The sequence below is a fragment of the Epinephelus lanceolatus genome, chromosome 8, assembly GCF_041903045.1.
Source record: "Epinephelus lanceolatus isolate andai-2023 chromosome 8, ASM4190304v1, whole genome shotgun sequence".
Lineage (NCBI taxonomy): Eukaryota > Metazoa > Chordata > Actinopteri > Perciformes > Serranidae > Epinephelus > Epinephelus lanceolatus.
In genome coordinates this window covers 34776564-34801268 of record NC_135741.1, presented here as the reverse complement: position 1 = coordinate 34801268, position 24705 = coordinate 34776564, and the positions used below count along the sequence as shown (strand labels likewise).

Below are 24705 nucleotides of genomic sequence, written 5' to 3'. Positions count from 1 at the left end.
TCCTACATGAAACTGCTCACAACAAGGTCTGTGGATTATCTTGAGAAACCAGGTCTTTGTTTCTGGAAAAGGACATTGCTGTTTAGTTTTCCAAATATATTTTTTGGCACTTTGAGCCCCACAGGCTGAGTGACATTTCGTTCCATTATATTGGAGAGAAGGCACACATTTCTATGGCTGATATCTCTAACACTTCGCAGTTCCCGCCAAAAAATCTAGATAGAGCAATAGCACTAATGGTAAGAGGAAAAATATTTACCTTTGATTTTGGGGTGAACTGTCCCTTTTAAATATACTAAATATGACACTACAGCTGGTTAACTTTGCTGGAAGATGGTGAAAGCAGGTAGCCTGGCTCTGTACAAGGTAAAACTAAATTGTATTGTTTTAAAACTTTGATTCATGTAACTATAAAGATACATCTTAGTAAGCTGTAGAGGTCCTGGTAGACGTATTTTGTTATGTTTGGACGGAGCCGGGCTACCTGTCTCCTAAACAATTTCTGGAGGAGACAAAAAGGGCTGAAGAGGAAATGTTACTCTATCCCCAAGTATAGACATAGTTTTATTTATTTTACATGACACAAGAAATGGTGAGTCACTAAAAGGCCTCAGTCATGTTATCAAAACATCTCGTTTTTCAAATTGTTGTCTCCTTTTGGAAAGAAAACCTAGAAATGTTGCAAAAATGGATTTATTGGTGTTCTAAAGAAATTCTGGATAAACTTAATTCATTGTTAAGATTGATGACAGAAAGGAGCAGGATGTTGTTTATCAGCCTCTCTGTGACTGTCTGATGTGCGGTTGTTGACTGGTTGCTAAACAGCGATATCCATCGCTGCTACCCAGGAAGGGAGAGGTCGGATAAGGCAGGGCAGAGGGGAGGGGGGATGTCCATCCCAGCTGTTATCTAACCTTGTATGTAGGGGGGACTCTGAGGCAGGATGGCATTAATCTGTACTACTGTGAATTCCAACGTGCCTCCGTTTTGTGACGAAAGAGATTGAAATAACAGATCCCAGCTGTCTGCCTGCCTAGCTGATTAGCTTTAGCCTTCCCTCTATAGAGAGTGACTTGTTTGTGCTAAACTGCTGCTCTTACCGGTGCCACAGGTCTCCTAAGTTCAAGGTGTTTCCTCACTTGCACCCCATTCACATTTGGCAGTTATTACCTATAACCTTGTGTGTGACTCAACCACCTCTACCCTCTACCACAGGCCTATTTACCATGTTTGTGTGTGTTTACGTGCACTCACACATCTGGAGGTCTGCTCCCTGTCATCTGTAAGCCATCCTGTCCTTCCCCCAGGTTTCTATTTACATCTCCATATGGCCGGCGTCGCCGTAAGCTCAGTGACAAATCATTTCATCACCACACCGTCCAGTATCACGTCAGTGGGTCTGCTCCAGTTCTCTGGAAAAACCCTCATTTAATTCTCAGACTCCCTCGAGAACGATTGGGGATTATAGGTAGTCTATTTACAGTTCATGTTTTCTTGTTGTTTTCTTCCCTGCTCTCTGCCCACAAGATCAACAGCCTCTAGCTGACCCATCTCTATTCTATTAAAAACACACAGAGACTCTCTCACACACACACAAGAACAGAAGGCCAAAAGCAGTTTTATTTCAGCATGTTCTTCTCCCAGAGAACAGTTCTTCCTTATCTTTGAACCCAAGTGGAAAATTTAGTCCATGGGGAATTGAGGGGGGAGAGTGACTGGACAAAAAGAGATGGAGGGAAGGTTGGGGAACAGTGGGAGGAGGAAGGATTAAAATGAGTGAAATACAGCCTGTGACGAGTTGACTGGCCTGTCTGTCTAATTAGGCAAAGAGGCATTTCCGCTGGTCAGGGAAAAAACTCCATGACCGACTGTTGGACTGAATATCTGCTCAGTTCACAGACAGAGGAGAAATCACACAGTGACTGTATGGCTGAAACCCTGGAACTCTTATTGGCTGGCTGACAAGAAGACTGACAGAGTGATGGACGTGGCTGACTGTTTCCCCTAAGTAAACCAAGTGTGACCACCATGTTACCTACTTGGGCACTTTCTCACTAGATTTAGTGACTAGTGGCCTTGGCTAATATCTGAGTGCCACTCTACTTTCTCTTTTGTTTTACCAACTAGAATTAACATTAACTACAGGTGAGGAAATTTAGCTGGCTTAAACTTTATTTAAACTTTATTATTTTTTTATAACCCAAATTCATAAGATGATTACAACTGTGATAAGATTGCAAGGTTAAAAAGCTAGAAACTTTTAGACTGGTTTCCAGTTTTTTACCCTAATGCAGTTATGACTTTTTGTATAGCTGTTCAATCATTTCTAATTATGTTGCCTCCTTAGCTTTCCATTTACTTGACTTAACTATTTTCATTGACTGACTTACAGATTATTCGTGCAACTCTTCACTTCAATGACTGACCGATGAGTACTGACTGGAAAAATTGTTGATTGATAAGCCATCCTACAGATGGTGTATGCTGGCAGAGCAGATCTGTGTATCACAGTAATTACAATCCCTGCTTCCCCTCTGTGTATCAGGACTCCCCCTGGTCTCTCCTCCTTATCCACAGAACATGTAGAAATACATTTTACACAAGACTTAGCTGTGAACTGTTTGCACTGCCTGCCCCTCTTTACAAGAAGAGGATGTACAATCGAGTACAGATAGATAGAGCGGAAGTGGGGGAGGATGCCCGGATGAGAGGAAGAGCAACAAACCCCTCCTGATGTTTCTCTAACATAAAAGCTTTTCATCAGGACAGTTGTGGTTAGAGTCCTGCTCCCCGGCCCCTCTTTATTTTTAGGAGAGAAAATGCATTCTAGATGAAAGTGCAACAGTAGAGGAAAGTGATGAGGAGATGGAATGATGGAATAATAGCAGAAAAAAAATGAACCATATGTTTTCCCAACACGCAGCTCAACATCACAGCTGACCCAACATCCCCCTCACCCTACAGACTTCCTGTCAAATGGGAACCTCTCAGTCAAATCTCTTCCCAGTTTTTGCAGTAATGTTACTATAGGAATATGACACTTATTGCTGTTCAGACACATCAGCCTCAGCTTAGTTTTTAGACATTTTTAGTGCCAAGGCTCTAAGAATCACAACAGGGATGTTCCCAAGGTCGTATGTTCTCAAGATTTATATGGCACATAATGGGAACATGACAGAGGGCTCTATGTTCCCCAGATTTATATGGCATATACAGGGATGGGAACATGACAAGGGGTCCTGTGTTCCCTATGGTCCTATGTTCCCAGGATTTTTATGGCACATGATGGGAACATGACGGAGGGTACTGTGTTCCCCAGATTTATATGGCATATACAGTGATGGGAACATGACAAGGGGTCCTGTGTTCCCTATGGTCCTATGTTCCCTAGATTTATATGGCACATAATGGGAACATGACAGAGGGTACTGTGTTCCCCAGATTTATATGGCATATACAGTAATGGGAACATGACAAGGAGTCCTATGTTCCCTATGGTCCTATTTTCCCAAGATTTATATGGCACATAATGGGAACATGACAGAGAATAGTATGTTCCCCAGATTTATATGGCATATACAATGATGGGAACATGACAAGGGGTCCTGTGTTCCCTATGGTCCTATGTTCCCTAGATTTATATGGCTCATAATAGTAACATGACAAATGGCTCTATGTTCCCTAGGGTCCTATGTCCCTTATCTCTGTATAGGGTCACATGTTCCACGGTTTTATATGGGTGATACAGTTATTACAGAGGGTCTGGTCCTATGTCCCCAGGGTCCAATGTTCCCCAGATTTATGTGGCATATACAATGATGGAACATGACAGAGGGTCCTATGTTCCCAGGGTCCTATGTTCCCTGGATTTATATGGCTCTTAATGGGAACATGACTATGGGTTTTATGTTCCCAAGGGTCCTATGTTCCCAGGGCCACATGTTCTCCAGATTTATATGGCAAATACAGTAATGGGAACATTACAGAGGGTCTGGTCCTATGTTCCCAGGGTCAATGTCCCCCAAATCTATATGGCACATACTGGGAACATGACAAAAGGTCCTATGTTCGTCAGATCCTATGTTCCTTGGCTCTATATAGCACATAATTGAAACCCAAGAAAACTGTTCTCCAGCTCTGCATCTGTTTATTATGATTTGGGTTAGGTTATAAGACTAAAATCATGACTCTTTAGAGTTGATGAAATTGTTCTTGCACAGGTTTTTGTCTAAATGTGGTTGTTTTTTTTGTGAGGTGAACAGTTCCTAAATTAATTGCGACCCAATAAAAAAAAAATTCATACATTTTAATCTTCTTATGGCTCTTTGTCTGATATGTCTTATGTATTGACATGCAGAGTAAACCAAAGCTATTTAGGGACAGTGAGTAAAAGAAAGTAGCATAAATGCAAGAGGGTTGAGTGTGTAAACAGAATATTAAACTGGGAACCTGGAACAAAGGACCTTGGGAACATAGATAAGTTTCCCTTGCACCAAGGCAAAAAAAAAAAAAGTTAAGTAGTTTGGGGGGATCTGAGTGACATCAATAAGTGAGTAATCTCTGGTTGGAGTTTTGTGGCCTTGAGCCCAGACCTCTGGTTTCCCTCCTGCAGGCTCTGCACTTCACCAAATACTCATGTAGTTAGTGTGAGTCATTCAGGATAACACGATCCAACTGTATCCTTTTAACATTACTGAGACTGCGACTGTCTCTCCTGACTAAAGGAGTCACCACTTTATCACAGACAGCTATGGTAATTGCTGAGATAGGCTGGCATGTTTTGAGTTAAAGCTGTGTGTGTGTGTGTGTGTGTGTGTGTGTGTGCGCGCGCGCGCAGCAAGCACGGGTTGAGCAAGGGAATGAACAAGTGAGTGAGCCATGTTGATGAGAGTTAAAACCATAAGCATGACAGCTAAGTTAGCCAAGTTGGGACTCCGCCAGTCTGCATTGTGTGTGTGTGTGTGTGTGTGTGTGTGTTTTTGTGTGTGTGTGTGTGCGCGTGTGTGTGTACCAGCAGGGGCGTAAGCCGCACTAATTGGCCAGTGGTTTTGGCCTGTGTTGAATCTAACAGGAAGAGCCTTTTAAGAGCATTTTAAATATTGACATGGACACTGGTGCAGGACATGAGTCACAGATTTTAGTGATATCCACTGTAAAGTTTTGAACTGGCTTTGATTTCCTGTCTTCGTGTCTTCTTGTCTTGTGTCCAGTTGATATAAATTCACCTCCTTGAATAAAAAAACATAAGAATCACAGGAGGACAGTAAAGACTTTCACCACAGAGTCATCTTGTTTGTGAGCTGTGGTGTATTATGGAGGGTAATGCGCCCTAAAGCAGCTGTTGATAATGTCTGTCTGAATGAATGCATATGGTAAACACTGTTGAAGCTGAAGAGGAGGGGGAGTTGTGCTTGTGGGAATCATATCCGTGCCTACTTATCAACAGGATGAATGACAGAGATGCAAAGAGAATGGAAAGACCGGAGATCTGTAATAATGCCCCGTGTTGGTTGGATGGTTGGTTCACAGAAGATTTTTTCCATTGTTGATCTCTCCCACTCTCATCCCAACCCATGTCTTCCTGCTTTGTTTATTTACTCGCGTTTATTTTTGTCCGGCTTAGAGGTTTCAGCTGGTGGCTGGTGTGGAGGGAGAAGATGGGTGCATGAGAATGCCGCTGTCGTGTGTATGAGCTTCAGCCTTCTGCGTATACCAAGAGACCCCCCGTACAAGCAACATGTGCGCATTCCTGTATGGGCTTTCCATCTGCATAGCTTCATGAGTGCATGTGTGTGTAGTCCGTGTAGTCAAAAGTGTTGATCCCCGGCTCCATAACAGGGAATTGCATCCCACCCGGTCATTAAAGCTCCACCACAGGGACCCATGTGACCTGTGATATCTTCGGCCTCCCTCTCAGCTGCTTGGAGCAAAAACGAAACAGATCGAGACAGAGACCCCTTTCTTTCCTTTTGGGGTCAAAAGTAAGTGTGGGAACAAGAGACAAAGAATGAGAGAGGGAAGCGTGCGGAACAGGGAGAAGAAGAAAAAAGAAAGAAAACACAGATAAACGCTTTGTTAGAGCTGGCCTCACATACAGAAAAGCGCTAAAAGTGTGATACGGGACTACTGAGTCCAGGGGATAGAAGTGTTTCAACCATAGCTGTTGTTTTTGCTGAGCCGTGGCCTTGAAGTCCCCTCATGTTAGGCTGGGTGCTTTCTGGTTTTCTCATGAAGTCCACCTTGTCATGATTAAGAGGCATTAGACATGTGGGGTGCATTTGAAGGATAGTCATAAAGCTAAGCCAGGTAACTCTCAGAACTGCCATAAATGAGTCCTGCAGGTTTGTGCAGAAGAGAGAGCTTCTGCATTTTCTCCTGCCAGACATATATGAAAAATGTTAGTCTTAAACCTAAGTTTCTTTCAGTGTTTCTATTTCCATGGGTGCATGGGGTTCACAAAAGATGGCACATTGCTAAAACTTCAGATGCCTTTACGGTTCTAAAGCTAGGAGTTAAAACAGAGATGCTCAATTGCTGGAGCGTGACAAACTCACCAGTGGTTAACTATTACAGAAGTCCCCCTAAGCTTGGATATAACCCACATGACAAACAACTTTCCAAAAGATCCTTCTTTGGGCGACATTCCAGTACAACTGCAGTCAGCAAGTAAGTGGGATTTCTATTATCTTGTGTGAACCAAATTACTCCCCTATCCCCTCTAAGCTTTCAACAAAGAATGTTATACAGAGTGGGCAAGAGCAACAGAAGTATTTTCCACCCATGTTAACCATTAAGGGCTTTAGACAACAGGTGGATGCACGTGAAATTGTCCAAAAATAGAGCATGTGATTGCCAAACCTCAGTCAAGTTGAAATTAGTGTGAGCCCATTCTCATTCTCAGGGTGTCAAATAGGGCAGCCAGGTCAGTGGCCCTCGGCTTCTGTTACTGACGCATAAGGCACCTTACAGCCTTTGCATGCGATGTACCGGGCTTTTGACTAACTCCAATCTAATCCTGTCCATGGCAATAGCATAGTAGAACGAGCAAAAAAATCCAAGTAGGGGTGTTAGATGAGTCAAACACATTTCGGACTTTCACCCAGGAGACTGGTGTTTGTGTCCCCTGTGAAACCAATATTCATTTTTTTAACCCTGTAATGTAGTCACTGGTCATAGTTGTCACATTCTTACGTTTCTGTAAAAACATAGTTATTTTAACCCAAACCATGATCATTTTTCTAAACCTAACCAAGTAGTTTTGCTGCCTAAACCCTAAGGTAGTTCTGGTGGCAAACCTGTTTCCTGTGAAGACTGAAGTTTATTTTGAAAGTCACTGTAGCACATACTGAGTTGAAACTGACATGGAAATTGACACACCCAAAACTGATGCTAGAGGGGTACCAAGAGCATCATAGATTAAAGCTTGGGGCCAGTGACCAAGCTGCCATATTTGATGAGCTGGGAGTGAAAATGTGATGGAAAGAACATCCTTGTACTTCTCTTCCTCCTGTTTGGAATGATTTTAATTGGCCCAGACAGATCTTAACAACATTCCTTTTATCATTCATCTGTTTGGAATTTGAACTATGACAGCAAACAGCTGTGAGACATAAAGATATATCATGTTGCTCAAACTCTTGACAAGCTCAACATGGTGGAAGTAAACATGTCTGACTAGTCAGATTGGCTTTCTTTTTTCCCTTTATGTAATTGTACGTGTCTGTACCGCTTTAATGAGTCAGTTGTCTCAAGGAGCTTCATTGATACTGACATACCTATGGCATCAACATTGTTCAGAGAAGAAATTGCTCTCTGGGGTCTTATTGCTGTAAGATATCACTGTTCTCGGTTCACTTCAAGGCCTTCTGTATTCTTCTCTAGTTCTCTCTGTGATGATGGTATTGATGAAAGCACACAGGGTCACAGCCAGCATCGCCTTTCACCACTGATTTGTTGTAGCTTTCATCAATGTTCTCTGATTGGCTGCCCCAGGGGAGTTAAAGGAATGGGTAGACTATTACGCCTAAGGCTAACCATCAGAAGAAATACTTCATGAATGCTGCATTCATTTCTAGCTAAAGAACAGATATGGTTTGATCAGGATCTCGACTGGTTGCGACAGTTTGCTTTTCATGACTACTGCACCTTTGTACCCGCTTAATGAGCTACAAATTCCCGCTGCATAGATGCAGGACTTTGTTTAATTGTGCAACTGTTTATGTTGTTTTTTTCCATCTTGCACATTGCACAATCTCTTTGTTACGTAGGTAAAAAGTGACCCACTACTTTGTATTTTCACACATACTGTTCAAAGTGCAGTGTACACTGGCCACCTCAGATTATATGTGGTGTGCTCTATCAAAATCAGTCGGATGTCACAACGGCACATTTCTAGATAAGCATGGATTTATGTCAACATCTCGATTTTTGGTTGTTTTTTTTGTTTGATTTTAAACAGTGGTGTAGTTTAGGGTATATGCAGGTGTAGGGAGTACAGTCACCTCTGTATAAGAGAGTACACCCACTTCCTAGGTTGTTGTTGGTTTTTTTTTAATCATATATTGTATTTACACACATACACTGAATCACTCTCAAACAGACTGTCGCAGGCTCTCACAAACATCGCCCTAACGCAGCCCTTTCTCACAGTAATAACAACACACCAAGGCTACTACCTCACCCCTAGTAATCCCCCTTGAAGCCCACAGCTCTTAAGCCATGCGTTGAGAGTAGAGAGCTGTGCATTATCCATTAGCTATGCTTCTGGCTTTGATGGATCAAAGAGCATGTAAAGAGCTGGAGTAGCCAGGGCCGCTGCAGCAAAACAAAATGGACAGAGAGAAAGAAGACAGAGGGCTGGCAGATGGAGATGGAGGGAAGAGGGCAGGGGAAGGGATGGAGGAAGGGAGGGGGTGGAGAGAAAGGGGAAAGGGTTATGGGGGTCACGGCTGCCTGAGTGTGCCAGCTGGACCCACCTGAGAGGAGGCAGCTGAGGGCAGCGTATTGTTTAGATTGAACAAGAAGCTATGGGAAAAGAATAGAATGTACAGAGAAATATGATCAAAAATAGGTAGGTATGCATAATTGTTTTCATCATATTGGTTAATTTGGAGTCATGCTACTCTTCTTAAGCTCCCTCAGTGTTTACTTTGCTATTTATTAAGAGCATTTTAGGCATGTAACCAGCACTTGAATCCCGAGCAAGTTAGAACAAGCTAGTGGTGGGTCTTTGTCTTTTGCAGGGATATTTGGTTACTGGGGATCAAACCTGTGACCTTCAAGTTTGAAGACACTTCAAGAGGACATAGGAACAACATTTGAGGTTCAAAGGGAAGGGGCAGTGAATGAAAAGATTTCAAGAAAGCTGGGTAGGAAGGCGGAAAGGTGAGAGGAAGACAAACAGGAAGGCGTTTATTAGAAATCAATAGAAAAGAAAAAGAGGGGAAGAAAGGGGAAGGAAGTATTGAGATTGAGAGGAATGGAGGGGGAGAGGATAAACAAAGGAAGAGAGTGGGTGGTTGGTAGAAATAGAAGTGTGAGACCAGAATTAGAAAAAAAGATAAAAAGAAGAGGTAGAGTTAAAAAAAAGGGCAGGAAAAGTACTGAGGAGGAGACAACAGAGAAAGGGACAAAAACAAGGAAGTAGAAAAGTACAAAATTTGGAAGAAATATGACAACTGACGATAAAGGTAGCAAAAACACAAAAAAGGAGTAAAGAGGGACATGAACAAGGACAAAAAATGGAGGGAGTGAGATGAGATGGGTGGAGGTCTATTAGCAGGAAGTTTGTGCGTAAGTGTTGGCCTGGGGAGATGGAATCTGGTGTGGCGTGTTTGTTCTGGCTTAGCGGCCGCCCTCAGCAGGCCCCTTCACTGGGCACTGGGAAAGAGGGATGTAGAGGAATAAATAGAGGAGAAGAGGGAAAGATTAGAAACGAGTAGAAGAAACGGGTCAGTGAGCAGTGCAGAATTGTCAACCCAGGTAAATCCTGATTCATGCAGCTTGGAGAAATAAAAGCAGTTAAGGGTACACAGTCAAAATTGGGTAAGTGTAGTCATAACAACTGGAAATTTGAAACAGTGTGGACTATTTCCAAGGTTGGCTCAGTGAGGAGAAACTGGAACCATTAGATGATTCCAGGAGGTTTTCATTTGTCTCGTTAGAAGCTAGTAGAATTGCTGAATTGCTTGAATTTTCCAGCAATACCACCAAATTTCATTATGAATTTTGTGGCATGGCTTTCATCGAATGTTCGTCACATCAAACCCCATGAAGCAAGAATGAGGCGTTCGTTGACCCGGTGTCATGCAGTACTTGCCAAACCTTTGAGTTTTCCGAGGACTTTCCCAATTTACATTGTCCTCTGTACCCTCTTCGGGTAGCAGATATTCGCAAAGTATATTTTTCCATTGTCACAACTTTATAAGACCATTAAGTACACATGCAGTTTTACCCTTTCTGATTGATCAAGTGATGTTCTGAAAGCCTGTTTGGGAAGTTACAGAGCGTTACCACGCTGTCACAGAAACAACAACCACGTGTTGCATTGATGACGTTGTCCTTGTTAGGGACTAGGGCTGTCAACAAATATTCTAAATTCAAATTTAAATTCGAATTTGAAAAAAAAATGGACCTTCGAATGTGAAAATTGATATTCGATTGTGAAGAGAGAAAAAAAACACCACCGCAGCTGTCCTCTTTGCAAGTGGGCGTTGGCATCAGACGCGCATTTCTCCACGCTGGTCGACAAGCGGTTCTACTCCCAGCTGTTGTCTCCGTCACCCGGCTTGACACATTCGCTCGCGGCTCGGTCCGGTGCTTCCAGGCTATTCGCAGCGCTACCGCGGGCGGTGTGGTCACGGGCCAGATAGGGAGGGCGAGCGAGAGGTCCGCGGTCGTTTGTAACGTAATGTTATAGATAATTGTTTTATGTGTTTTAATGTGTAGGTATGTAAATGTTTTCAAAGACGTTTATGTTGAAATAAAAATACTTACAGGTAGTTATGTTTCATAAACAAGTATGTTTCCTTGTATTAGTTTGCCCACTTGTGGAAATAATGCGGAAAAAAAAATATTCGAATGGTTCGAACCTATGAGTTATTTTTAGAAGGAATATTCGAACATCATTTTTGAGCAATTTTGACAGCCCTATTAGGGACGCAGCAGAGTGCATTAGCATTTATACGTCAAAAGTTATGTGACTAAATGCGTCCCAGACCACCTTTTTGCACACAAAGATTGCACCATAGGGCCGCTAAGAAGTCCCTGCTCTATGCTGCCTTTGCATTGTTTCATAGAACCAAACAATGGTGGCATCATACTGCTCCAGTGTGTAATTTTATGTAGCATGCCTGCTTCCGTAAGCAAAAGAGGTATGACAGGCATGACGTTTAACGCAACAGCATCAGCCGTTGGCTCCACTTTTTCTAAAACAGTAACAATGTCATAATCTGGCAGCAACAGTCATTTACTGTCCCTTTTATATGGCAGCTGATCTCACCCTCTGCTCGGACGGTAAAGAGCTCCCCACCTCATTGTTTTCTGAACTTGCAGACATTTCTTGCCACTGTGCTTCTTCTTTGAGTTAGCCGCTAACTGCTGCAAGCTGCTTTTTAAATCTCCCATGGTGGGTTGCACACATAAGACATTATAAAAATATCCCACCCATCTCACGTATGGTCTCATTCTGCTGGCTGTCCTATTTGCAGAGATGCAGATTCAGGGCTTTTACTACCTCTGCTGCCGGCTTAAAGGCTAAGCGAAACAACTCACTCATTCTACGATCATACCTAAAATACAGAATGGCAAGGAGGCATAATGGCATGATATTCTTGCCTTGAACAGGCAGTGTAAAAGAGCTAATGTGTCATGGTGGTCTTTTACACTTGTATTAGGCCTGTCCAATTGTGATGGGATTACCCAAGACATGAAGCATATTTTATATTGTTTACACAGCTGTACTGAAAACTAAAAACAGAAAGAAGCTAAAAAGTCAATCTAGTTTTATTACTGAAATATGTGCATTTTAAGGTCAGACTGTATCTATCACAGTCACATGAAAGTGTCAGTGAGGGTTGGAGAAGTTGGCTGTGTTTCAGTCCATATAATCTTCACTATGTGGATGCAGGCACACAAACAAGCACGTACATTGAAAAAATCCTAGGATCACAGGGGTATTTATCCTGGGAAAGGCGAACAGATTTGGCTAGAATAGTTCAAACCCAACATTAGATGTGCAACATACAGAAAAATAACAATGTTGCTCACAAAGACACTAAACACCTATCTGCTCTACCCAAAACTGTTGGCCAAATGCCCTAAATGTAAAATGAAAGTAGAACAATTGAAAGACTGGGAGTTCAGACGAGAGCAGACAGTAGGGGAGAAAAAAAGAAAGGGCAAGAGATATTTGACCGGGACAGGAAGGAGGTAATTACTTGCCTGTCGTGGTAGCTGGGAGTTAAGTTTAGCAGAATGACAGAAGTAGGATACAACATGCAAATAGCCCAAAAATCTGGCTCAGATCTGTATTATTTACAGAATCTATTGGACCTGATTGAGGGCAACTTTTTCATCATGGCAGATGAGTTTCATATGTCGCTGCAGAGTCAAGAGTCACTGTCTTTTTAAATGGGGATTTTTAGATGTGCTGTCCAAACACAATGCTTTGTTTCACATGCTCTGATTTAAGGAAAAAAGAAAACAGAAATAGAATGAAACTGATCTACCTTAGCCAGAGGGAACTAAGAGAAATTAGAGCCGGGCCCATCTCACACGTATCTGGTAATGAATTGGGTTCAGGCAGGGAATAAAAAAGAACCACAACACAGGATAAGATTTGAGATTCATTTCCCCATGGAGATGGGGGAAAAAAACATAAATTCTCAGATTGAGTCATACAGGAACATGGTCCTGTTTGTCATTTGATAGCTGAACCTGAACCTGTTTCCTGCGACTTCTGTCAAACCAGCCGAGTCTTGATTTAGCTCATAATCTGTTCCTCCGCTTTCCTGTTGATGTCTAGAGTTGTGTACAAGCAACAGTAAGAGACTGAGCTTGATGCTTAAGAAAGAAGGGAAGAAAGAAAGATTAACACAAACTGTTAATACACACTCAAAAACACACACACACTTTGGTGACACACCCACAGGTTCAGGGCCTGCGCAACTTCCCTTGTGTGCACAATGAGATATACACAAGCCCTTGCCCTTTTCCTGTATCCAAATAAACAGTCCAAAAAGGGCCATGTAGCGGGGACACTGCTTTATGAGTGTGTGTGTTTGGGCATGTGTGTGTCCATGTGTGTGTTACGTAAGCTTGACTGTGGCCCTCAACCCCCTTCATTAGCGCTGCTGTTCAGCTCCTGCTTCCTTTGGTCTCAGTTCATTGACCTGTAGTCCCATAACAGACATGGGATTTGGATGCGTCATTCTGTATGTGTGTGTTTCTGTCCCAGTGCTCCTCCAGCTGTGTAGCTGTGTTTGGCTTCACTTTAGCACATACTTTACATTTTATAAACATGCCCTCAGACATCAGCTGTACTTGTATTTACGTGGCACTTAAGTACATCTAAGTAGTTTTGCAGACAGTGTCTGTATTCCATTCATCATCATAAAAGTGTCGGTCTCTATGTATTCCTCCCCCAGTCTGGCCTCAACAAGTTGCACTGCTGAGCTGTCTGATAGTGGTGAAATATGATCTTAATTTTAGATGGGCAGTGTTCCCAGCAGTAGTTGACAAATTGAGATACAAGGTGAAAATGTCAAGATTTTTGTTTTTATTTCAATTACACATTCCTGCTCAACAAAACAGAGGCAGTTAATGTTATTATTTCTTCTCTGTGCACAAAATTTGGTCCCCTACATTGTTTGATGGACAAAATGAATACCATTAATACACATTACTAAAGTAGTTACTAATTTGTCACTCCAATTAAATAAGAAGTTGTGAAGTAGACTTTTGCTGGGATGCTCAACTAAAGAAAATAGGCAAAAAAAGATATAATAAAAACAAAATATAATATCATAATATAAAAAGCAATACAAATATACATATCTGTGAAAAATATGCCCCCAAAAAAGCAAAATTATGATTTGCCAGACTTCAAAATCTTAAAGAGCAGCTTAGCAAGTTAGCGACACCAGTGAATGAATGTGTAGGAAAATAATGTAGAAATTAGATCTATTTAAAAAAAAAAAAGAAAGAAAAGAAAAAAACAACAACATAAATATACTCTACAGCTGCGTCTGGAGTTGTTTTTTGTAAGGAAATATTTTTTTGCACTAAAAACCTTAAGTAAGGGTGAGCAGGCAAGCTCGGTCAAGTCTCAGCAATGAGAAATATGAATCTCAATGCTAATGTAGAAAATGTTAATAATAATTCATTATAATTAGCTATCAAATATTAATAATTGTAATTGTTCAACATTTGGGGAAATACCCCTGTTTATTTTCTTGCCAAATGTTAAATGAGACGATTGATGCTACTCTTACGTCTGTTTAATATGGAGTCAGGAGACAATTAGCTTAGCTCAGGCTGTTAGCAGGGTAAATAGTTAGCCTGGCTCTGTCTAAAGGTAAAAAAGAAACACCTAAGTTACCAACACCTCTAAAGGTCACTCATTAACCCATTATGTCTCTTTTGTTTAACTTGTACAAAAACTGAAATGTAAAATTGAGAAGTTATGGTTTTACGGGGAGTTAGCAGCTAGAAACTTTTCCTTGGCCAGGCAAGCTAAGCTAGCACTAGCTAGCATTACTGTGAGGCAGTTACAGCGTTACTGTTATCCATTATTTTCCCATCCATTATGCAGAATCCAAAACGCGTTCTCACATTACTTGACGTTTAGTGTCATTATTACCTGTCCACCACGGCATGCTAGTCTCTAAATGTTTCGTTAGCAAAGAGAACAGCATAGCCTAATTAGCTGAGGCTAACCGTCTCCTGGCTCCAGCACCATATGTAACTGAAAGATATGAGAGTGGTTTCAATGTTTTCGTCTCTCTCTCGGCTTTAGGTTCATACTTAGCCAGACTTTAGTGCTTATTTGTGGATTTTTCAGTCTTTATCTTTTTGTCTAAGGGAGCATTTGTTCTTAATCATCTACCAACTGTGACTCCTACCCTCAGGCAAAGAGGATGCTTGTTTGTTTTTTCCTGTGTGTGTGGACCTTGTATTCACATGTGGCTGTCCTTGTGTGTTCAAGGTGACCTCGGCATGCATCCCAGCTCCCTCCAATGATCTGGTGAGTCTCCTTCATTTCTTTTTCTCAATAGCATTCTGTTTGCAAGACCAGTTTTCCCTCTGTCTGGCCTTAGTTACAAGGCATGGCTTCCCAAAACCACTGTATGGTTTTCCTCCTGCTGAATTCCTCTTGGGAAGCCGAGCCCTCAACCCAGTTTGAGCTCAGTTCATTCCTGGAGCACTGCAGGATTCTAGTCTAGAAGAAAAAAAATAGCTGATGTTGCTACAGGAAGTAGTAATGTTTATCCATTAGAGAGTCTGTTTGTTTAATTAACTCTCCTTTCCTTCCTCTGTCTCCCCCTCCTCTTCTCTCCTCCTTTTGACCTTCTCCCTTTGCCCCACTTCCTCTTTTACCATCCCTCCCTTCACACCCTTCTTTCCTCTCTTACCGCTCCCTCCTCACCTCCAGCAGCGCAGAGGGACTGCTCCTTCTCGACACATCCAGCACCTGGTGAGCACACTTTAATCTCCCATCCTCCTCACCTCATACATTTTCTCTGCATCTTTCCTTTTCCTCTGTCTTCCCCCCACGTCCCCAGCGTCATGCTATCTATCTTGGAAATTTCCAAACCTGTCAGGAAGAAACCACGTGGGGCTTCAATGAATTTGATTTAGGACATACTAAACAAACCAAAGTGAGTGCAATGCCAGATACAGTAAGTGTATCCGTGAAAATAAGAAACAAAACTTAAAGCTGGTGACTCCTAAAGGCTGCAATGTTCATTATACACCATAACAAGACAGAAAAGTTTCTTGTGAGGGTTGTGCTAAAGGAAAGGCCATGAAGTCATCATGTCTTTTCCTGATGTTGCATCATTGGGAGAGCACTTTTCAAGTAATCAACCCATCAGATCTGATATTTTATGTGTCAAAGTGGAAGATTTGTCCTGGTGGTTACCAATAATGTATGACTTCACTCCTCGGGGACATAAATGTGGACATCATTGTTTAAAGGGTTTGTTCAGGTTTTTCAAAGCGGGGTTGTACAGTCGGCACGCTCCCTGTTTGGAGGCAGACAGGAGAACTGCCTCAGAAGGAAAACAGTGTACTGCTGTGGACGAGGGGTTAGCAGCCAAACGAATTACAGCCACTTAGACAATGTCAAACATGTCAACATCAGTTTAATTGGACATTACATATAGAATGTTGTCATTGCTTTACATTGCTGTTAGACAGCCCTCTCCTCTGGCACTACATTTTCTTACAGTTGCACATATGTGTAGGAATACAGAAGTTCTACCGTTAAGAAGATGTATTGCCAAATATAAGGGGCAAGATAAAGCAATGAAAATATTCATGATTTAGTGGCCAGTTAAACTGATAATGTATTTTTAGCTGGGCCTTTTTTTATGTGGCCAAAATACATTTTGCTGCTGACCCCCATCCACAGCAGTACATTGCTGAGCTTCTGTGTCGGCACTTCTGTCTGCTTCTCCAAACTGGGGGCTCGCCGACAGCCATGTAGTGTAGGTCATACACTGACTATGACGAGGTACCTCAAACAAAGCCAATTCAAAAAATTCAAACTATCCCTTTAAATGACACTAAATAATGATGTGACATATATGGATCAAGAGCAGAGCCTCTCAAACTGAGGGTTTCTGTGTATTTTTGTCATCAACTCTTCAGAGTTTGATAAGAATAAAACCAAATATCTAACACTGTAAACATTTATATTGAATATCGCATTATTCTAGCAGTGATTTTGAGGAATATGTCCCTTTCCTAAAAATTTATATCAGACCAAAAACCTTTCAAATACATCTGTGTTATGTTCAGAATTTTAACGCTTTATCACTACTCTCTACTCCTTTCTTGCTTTTCTATCTGATCATAACTGTAGACAAATACTGCTTGACTGGGCCATGTATTTTGGTCGTGGGATGCCCTCATTAATTAGCCATATTTTTTTCCACAGGGGTCCACCAAGTCACTGACCTATGCCAAACAGAGAAACACCCTGCCAAGGTAAAGGTCATCTCATTATTTCTAATAATACATGTTACTGAAGTGCTTGTTGCTCTGTTCCAAAGAGGGAATCTCTACAGAAATCGTTTAATGTTAACAGTGTTTATTATGGGTTTCCACATCTACACTGCTCTGTACTTTGCTGTAACCACTTTCCTTTTTGTTTCTGTCATCTTTCACTTGCTCCTCACACTCATGGCCACCTCCTTCACTCTTTCAGGGAGATTTAGTGTCAGTCATGTGGTGGAACAAGTTGGCTTCTGATCTGACCTACTTGTCACAAACAGTGTCCAGTTTCTCTCTTTTTTTCATGCTCTGTTATCTATTTCTCTCCATCCATCTATCCAGACAGACAGAAGTTTCATCAGACTGTGTGTGTGAAGGGGCAAATTCATGTTGCCACAAACAACCTGTAGTAACGCTCACATTTTGACCCGTGTCTGCTTTTCTCTCTGTGTCTCTCTGCGTGACCACCCATACCCTGCTCTCTCTTCTCCTCTTCTCTTTTTCCTTCTCTGTTCCTCCAGGAGCTTCAGTGTGGACCGCGTGATGGAGCGAGTGATGGAGCGCCACTATGACTTCGACCTGACCTACATCACCGAGAGGATCATCTCTGTTTTCTTCCCCCCGAAGCTGGAGGAGCAGAGATACCGTCTCAACCTGAAGGAGGTGGCTGCCATGCTCAAGTCCAAACACCAGGACAAATTTCTGGTGAGTGAACAGAAATGCAGCACACAGTTATTACAGAAGCTTTCACACAGTGCCACATAGTTGTTCTGTGGTATTTGTTACAGCTGTGATTTCACCTCCCTCCACAGAGTATTCACTTCCTTTCAGCTGAAGATGCTTGTTGCACAATAGAGACGATATGTTTTGACACAGCTGCAAAATACACTTGGCAACCCACAAATTAGCAGTCTACAGTCTATTTATTTCCTTTGGTTACACCCATGATAAAACAATTGAAATGATACATGGCTACAGTGATACAGTGGTACATCTTTTGGGTTTCAGCTCCTGAACCTTTCCGAGAGGCGCCACGATATCACCCGACTAAACACAAAGGTAGAATCTTTGTCCTTGTAATTCTCATGTCGAGAGTTCAGTCAACAGCCTTTGGTTTAATCTCCTCATACCACATGATCCTTCTCTCCATCTTAACCATCAGGTTCACGACTTCGGCTGGCCCGACCTCCACGCCCCGCCGCTGGATAAGATCTGTGCCATATGTAAGGCCATGGAGACGTGGCTGACCTCTGACCCCCAGCACGTGGTGGTCCTACACTGCAAGGTCAGAGTTCAGGGGGCCGGCAGGGTTTTTCCAACCGGACATCCCACTGTTTCTCAGGCTCTGAAACAGGCAGATGTTTTGAGATGAAGTTATGGGTTTTGTAGCAACATATACTGAATTGTAAATAGTGCTTATTTGCTAGGTTCTACTGACAATAATTTCAAATGAATGGTGTTAAAAATATGCACTGTTTACATGGAGGAAAAAAGGTTCACAGCAGAATTATAGCACACAGAAAAATTTTAGAATTTAAAAAATATGATTTCAAATTTATTGTAAACAAGCCTCAATAACATTACCATCAGCCATGTTGCAAATTTATTGGACTGGCTCACAGATTGTAGACTGTGGGTGTAACACCTGTCACTGGCAACCTATCTCAGATGGTAACATGCTTCTTGTCCTTTGACTGTTTTCAAAATCCCTGTTGCTCCATGAAACTAGACTTGCACAGCCATAGTATCTATCTCCTGACTTTGTTTTATTGCTGTGTGTAAAACAACATCCTCTGAGTTAGCAACCTGCATGCCAAAATATCTGTTAATGTTTTATGTGGCTTTTTCTTTTGCGAGCATGGAGCCAGTTTCACGTCAGCTTCCAAACAAGTTCCCTCCCAACACAAAAGATAATGCATTACAATCTGCGCCAATGGTATAAAATGGTATACACGTCCAGTCTCCTAAGTGAGCCCGGTCATGTTTTCCCCACATCCCTCAAAGTCTAGTAAACGTTTCAAAACACCACTAGATACAGGACAGATTTTATGTTTGCTCCTTATTTTGCAGCTCATTTTTATCTGCTAGCTTAATATCTGATATCAACCGAATACAAGATCGTATCAGTCGTTCCCAGATCTTGAGAGAGAGTGTTGCTGAGACAGAAAAAGGTCTCCAGCAAAGGTAATTTTCTCCTGCTTTATCTGTTTGAAAAATGTCATTTTGTATCACAGTGATCAGAAGATATGTGGCTTGTGAAAAAGTGGTTTAATATTTGCTTCAGTGACTTTTAGGTGAAAGAATCCGACATAATCTGTGCTCATGTTCACGTCTTCCGTCAGGATCACCGCTAGTCTCCTAGGGGGCGAGGCAACGCAGAAAACCATGTGACACAGACACAGGAAATGACTCAAAAGTGTGCTGTCTGGTTTCCAATTTGTCTCTGATACAAACAACCCAGAGCATTTTGTTCCTTTAGTACAGAATTATGATACGTTCAGCCAGACCTTTTGAAAGGTCTATGCTATGAGAGACTACCTGTTGACCATCACTCGCTGTTCTTTAACCGAGTGGCAGTGTTGGAAGAAGTATTCAGATCCTCTACTTAAGTAAAGGTAGTGATATCAGACTGTAGAAAAATCCTTTGGAGAGAGGTCCTGCATTTAAAATTACAGGACTCTTTATGCAACATTTTGTACCATTACATGTTATATAATTGGATTATTAAGCTAGTTTTGTTAGGCAGTTCAATCTACAACAATCTATGAAGTGACTAGTAACTGCATAGCTACCAAATGAATGTAATGGAGTAATGGTGCAATATTTCCCTCTGACATAAAGTGGGTTAGAAGTATAAAGTAGCATAAAATAGAAATACTCAAGCACAAGTACATCAACATACTTTGGTGCACTAAATGTATCTAGTTACATGCTGCAGCAGCTATGATGAATAAATATCAGCATGTATGTAGTTTCCTTCACTTGCTTGTGCTTTTAATCAGCCTCAATCTCTCCATTTACTGTTTCTGATGTAAAGTGCAGTAAATTAAGTTAGATATTGCAGTTCAAATATAACTTGACTAAAACCAAAATTGCAGAGTGCACCATGTAATTCAATAAGCCAGAAAATTAACCCTACAATCAACATCAGACTCTGTCAACTCGCTGTTTAACTTCGTTTAGTGATTCATTCACGTCATCCTTTCAGGAAAGTGGTGGTGATTTGAACTTTTCCACCGCTACCAAGCAGTGACCAACTAACACTGAGGGCGACCGAGCTCCCACGGCTTGTCTGGATGTTTTATTTATTGGTTTTGGTCAAGAGAATTTAAATACTAAAACCAGACTACTTCTGTGGTCTGCTGACTCTCCAGAACATTCCAGCTACAGGCGATTCTTTCCCAGCTGCACATCACGCCAGGGACGGGAATGAACAACGTTTTTGTCAATGAAGAATCTTCCATTGACAGATGCACTGAGCAAAACAAGCTTTAATTTGCACTCAGAGTTTAGGCGCAGTCGTCTTATTGGTATCTGGAGGGGTCGCATTAGGAATTCGAGGCTGGAATGTCTTTGGAATGTGTCAGGAAGGATGGAGCACCCGGTGTGAAAAAAACACCACAGGGAGCTTTTTAATTTGAACTCACACTGCTACTCCACATCTTTATATGTCCCTGGCTTCTCTCCGTCTCTTGGCTCTGCCTAAGTGTGTCTCGCTATCCAAAAATCAAACCAGAGGTAAAAAAAACCATCAGGTCTTTAAAGCTCTGAAAATCAGCTGTTTTAGAACAAACCACAACACCTGAGGATAAAATCAGCACATTGTGACTCTCCCCTTGTTCCCTCTTTTTCCTACAGGGCAACAAAGGTAAAACAGGCGTCATCATTGCTGCCTACATGCACTACAGCAAGATCTCTGCAGGGTGAGTGTGCGTGTCTGTGTGTGTGTGTTGGAGACATCCAAAGCCACAATTTGACATTTTCTTGTTCATCAGAATATCCACACATGGAACTCATTAAACATTATTGAACTGACGTGCAAATACACACTGGATTTAAATTCAGCTATTCACATGCGCATGCCAGATATGTTTAAAATTTACTGCAACTGTATATCAAGTGGCTGATGTGTTCTAATTCAAGTGCAGCACAATGATTTCCATTCAGACTTTGTTGATAAGTTGTTTGATAAATTAAGCCCAGAGGATTTTGCGCAGGAACAGTGGAAACTGGTTTATCCTGTGGCCAATGCCAGCTGTATCCTCTCCATGTACTTTCTGGCATCTAGAGGGTCTGGTGCAAGTCCCATGATGGAAACTGTTTGCTAAAAGCGTGTGTGTGTGTGTGTGTGTGTGTGTGTGTGTGTGTGTTTGCGTCTGTGTGTCTGTCTGCGTGTGTTTGCGTGCATTCATGTGCAGGGCGGACCAGGCTCTCAGTACTCTCGCCATGAGGAAGTTCTGTGAAGATAAGGTGTCCTCTTCCCTCCAGCCGTCCCAAAACAGGTAGCGACTACGGGATGAAATGAGGGGAAATTGGCCGAGGGTAAAGGGTGGGGGCCGTAGTTAAGGGTATCCCACATCACAGCAGAGCTTATTAAACACATCTCTTTTTAGTGTCCTATTTAAGGGAAAGAGAAAACAGCTTTTACCCTCAAGCTCTCCAGTTTCAGGGTCCTGGTATTGTTCATGCTGACTGCTGACTCACAGTCACTGCCATGGCTTACTGGGACACTTGAATAGAACAGAGCCATCATTATTGTCATTAGTTAGACCTGTGCTGACCTGCTATGACAAGTCAAAATGTCTGCACTGAAACAGGCATATAAACAGTTAGAATAAAGATAAAGAAGCTGTGTAGGTTAGCCCTTGAGTTTTAAGAAAGTGATTAAAGTATGATAAAAGAATGATAGTGAAATTAAGGTCGAAGTGGGGTAGTGTGCACAACAGTCATTGTTTCATTTACTGCAAAAAATGTGTAGTTGACGTAGAGAAGAGCGATAGATACATAACAATACATTTTCATTCTTAATAATAATAGCTAAGGGAATGGTTTCAACATTTTAGGGAGTACGTTTACTTGCTTTCTAGCGTAGTGCAATATTTTATGTCTTAAATTTTTCTTTGTACAACAATTTTTGTCTCTCTTGCTTGTTTTTTTTTTCTTTTTTACATATTAAAGGGACAGTTCACCTTAAAATCGAGAATACATTTATCTTCTGATCTATAGTGCTATGTATCGATCTAGATTGTTTTGGTAGGAGTTGCGGAGTGTTGGAGATATCGGCCGTAAAGATGTCTGCCTTTTATCTAATATAATGGAACTAGATATTACTAGTTCTGCAGAGAAGGAAGCGTGCATCTACAGCTTACTAACCGAGCACCACCAAGCTAGCTGATGTTATAGCTCAGCTGAGGAGGACACAGATTTACAAATCCTGGGATAGCGAAGGAATGACCCGCCCTACTACACCAACTAGTGGTTGTTGCCTTTGTTGGTTGGATTGGTTATGTTTAGGCAAGAGGAACAGGATTGTTTAGGGTAAGCCAATCAGAGGCAGAATAAGGTGGGCCTATCCTTCACTATTCTAGGATTTGCAAATTCACAAGGAGGATACCATTAATGTTTATATCTTATCATCCATGAACAGATGCAAGCTTCTTTCTAGGTGGTGATATGATTGACAGATGTAGTTTAGTAGGAGGAAAATAGTTCCTTCATGGAACTGCTCACAACAAGGTCTGTGGATTATCTTGAGTAACCGGGTCATTATATCTGGATAAAGACATTGCTGTTGAGTTTTGTTGATGTATTTTTTTGGCGTTTTGAGCGCCACAAGCTGAGTGCCATCTAGTTCCATTATACTGGAGAGAGGACAGACATCTCTACAGCCGATATCGCCAACATTCGGCAACTCACACCAGAACAGTCTAGACTGATAAATAGCACTACGGGTAAGTGGAAAATATGTATATTTCATTGGGGGTGAACCGTCCCTTTAATGAGCATCATTGAAGGGAGCCTGATATGTAAGATTTTTGTTGCCAGCGAGTGCTTCTCCGAAATTTTCATGCACATGAAAATAAAAATCTTAAATTTGAGTTATATGGGAAGATCAACACAGCTCTCAAGTCTAAGAAAAGTATCAATCCACTCATCTAACTCTTGGCAAGAAAACATATATCCAGAATTTCAGCTATTCCTTTAAGAGGGTTGGAATCCAAAGCACATTTTTGGGGTCAGCCGCCACAGTGTGCATTACCTCATCTGATTCAGCACCAAACAAAGTTTGCTTATTTTCCAAAACATTAAACGATTCCTTGGATAGCTCCTTCAAACATCAAAATGCATACACACTTATACATTTACAGTAATCTCATACTGATATTAAAGGTGGAAAACTGATTTAAGACTGTTCCTGAATGAAGTTTAACTGTAACAGACGGAAGAAATATTTTCTTTATCGACAGGCAGATCGTTTTAGGAAAAGTGGAATATTCAGACTCAGGAAGATGTGTTTTCCTTTCTTTTTACCTGCCTCTCTTCCTCCTTTGAAGAAACCGCTGTTGGCTATCTGACAACAGCATCGTCTGCTCCAGGGCTGTTTGCATTCTTCTGCTCTCTTTTAAAGATACTTGTCCACGATCTCCATCTGTTATTGTTATTCCCCTTTTTTTTTAATCTCACTTGAATGATATCACAACAATCTGTCTGTTCCAGGTATATCTATTACTTCGGGGGCCTTCTCTCCGGGGCCATCAAGATGAACAGCAGCCCTCTCTTCCTCCACCAGGTTCTCATCCCGTCCCTCCCCAACTTCCAGGGAGAAGGAGGTGTGTTTGTTTAAACTTTTTAGTGATATCACCAAAGCATGTCGTTGTGGTTACATCGCTATTCCCTTATTTGATCATTCCTCACTCCTCTGTATTTTGATGTGAAATATAGTTACATAATAGCCACTTTAGCCTACTATTACTGCACTTGTGACCTATTATTTCTACAATTTATGGGACCTTTTAATCACAGACTGGATTATTAACCCCTTCTACTCCCCTCCCTACCATAGACACATTTTTGTCATTTTTTAGGGGACAGGGGATCTTAGATAGCAGGTCAACAATGTATGCCACATAAAAGTGGTATACATTGTCTAAAAGCTTGAAGCCTGGATATTTCAGTTGTAACTCAGCACTGTGTGTCAATTTAGGGGCTTAGAACATTATGATCAAAGTATGTGATGGTCATTAATGCTTAATCATGTCTCGCAGCAATTTTGGGGTTGATACCATTTGTTACATAGATTTGGTGCTAAATTTGAGCATTTTTTTTACCACTCAAATTTCCCCCCAAAATACAGAATTACAATAACAAGACCCTGAGGAACACCATAGAAAATTCATGCTATGATTTGGTATCAAAAACTTTTGACATTTGAAGATTTCTATGAAAAATGAATTAATCTGCAACTGGATGGTGAGCACTTCTGTTCTG

The 24705-nt window shown here is 41.6% G+C and overlaps 1 protein-coding gene across 6 annotated transcripts in view; it reads left to right on the top strand.

Annotated features, from left to right (window-relative positions):
• The window catches only part of tns2a (tensin 2a), a 66125-nt gene that overhangs the window by 28579 nt on the left and 12841 nt on the right, over positions 1-24705 (top strand). For 3 of the 6 annotated variants that reach the window (XM_033629982.2, XM_033629980.2, XM_033629984.2), the window contains exons 4-12: positions 15206-15244; positions 15653-15694; positions 17162-17211; positions 17739-17922; positions 18226-18276; positions 18380-18502; positions 21076-21140; positions 21636-21719; positions 23935-24047. In XM_033629982.2, the coding sequence (XP_033485873.2) occupies positions 15206-15244; positions 15653-15694; positions 17162-17211; positions 17739-17922; positions 18226-18276; positions 18380-18502; positions 21076-21140; positions 21636-21719; positions 23935-24047 (751 nt within the window). The remainder of the gene's footprint in view (positions 1-15205; positions 15245-15652; positions 15695-17161; positions 17212-17738; positions 17923-18225; positions 18277-18379; positions 18503-21075; positions 21141-21635; positions 21720-23934; positions 24048-24705) is intronic. The other 3 variants (XM_078170226.1, XM_078170227.1, XM_033629981.2) reach the window with 2 other exon arrangements.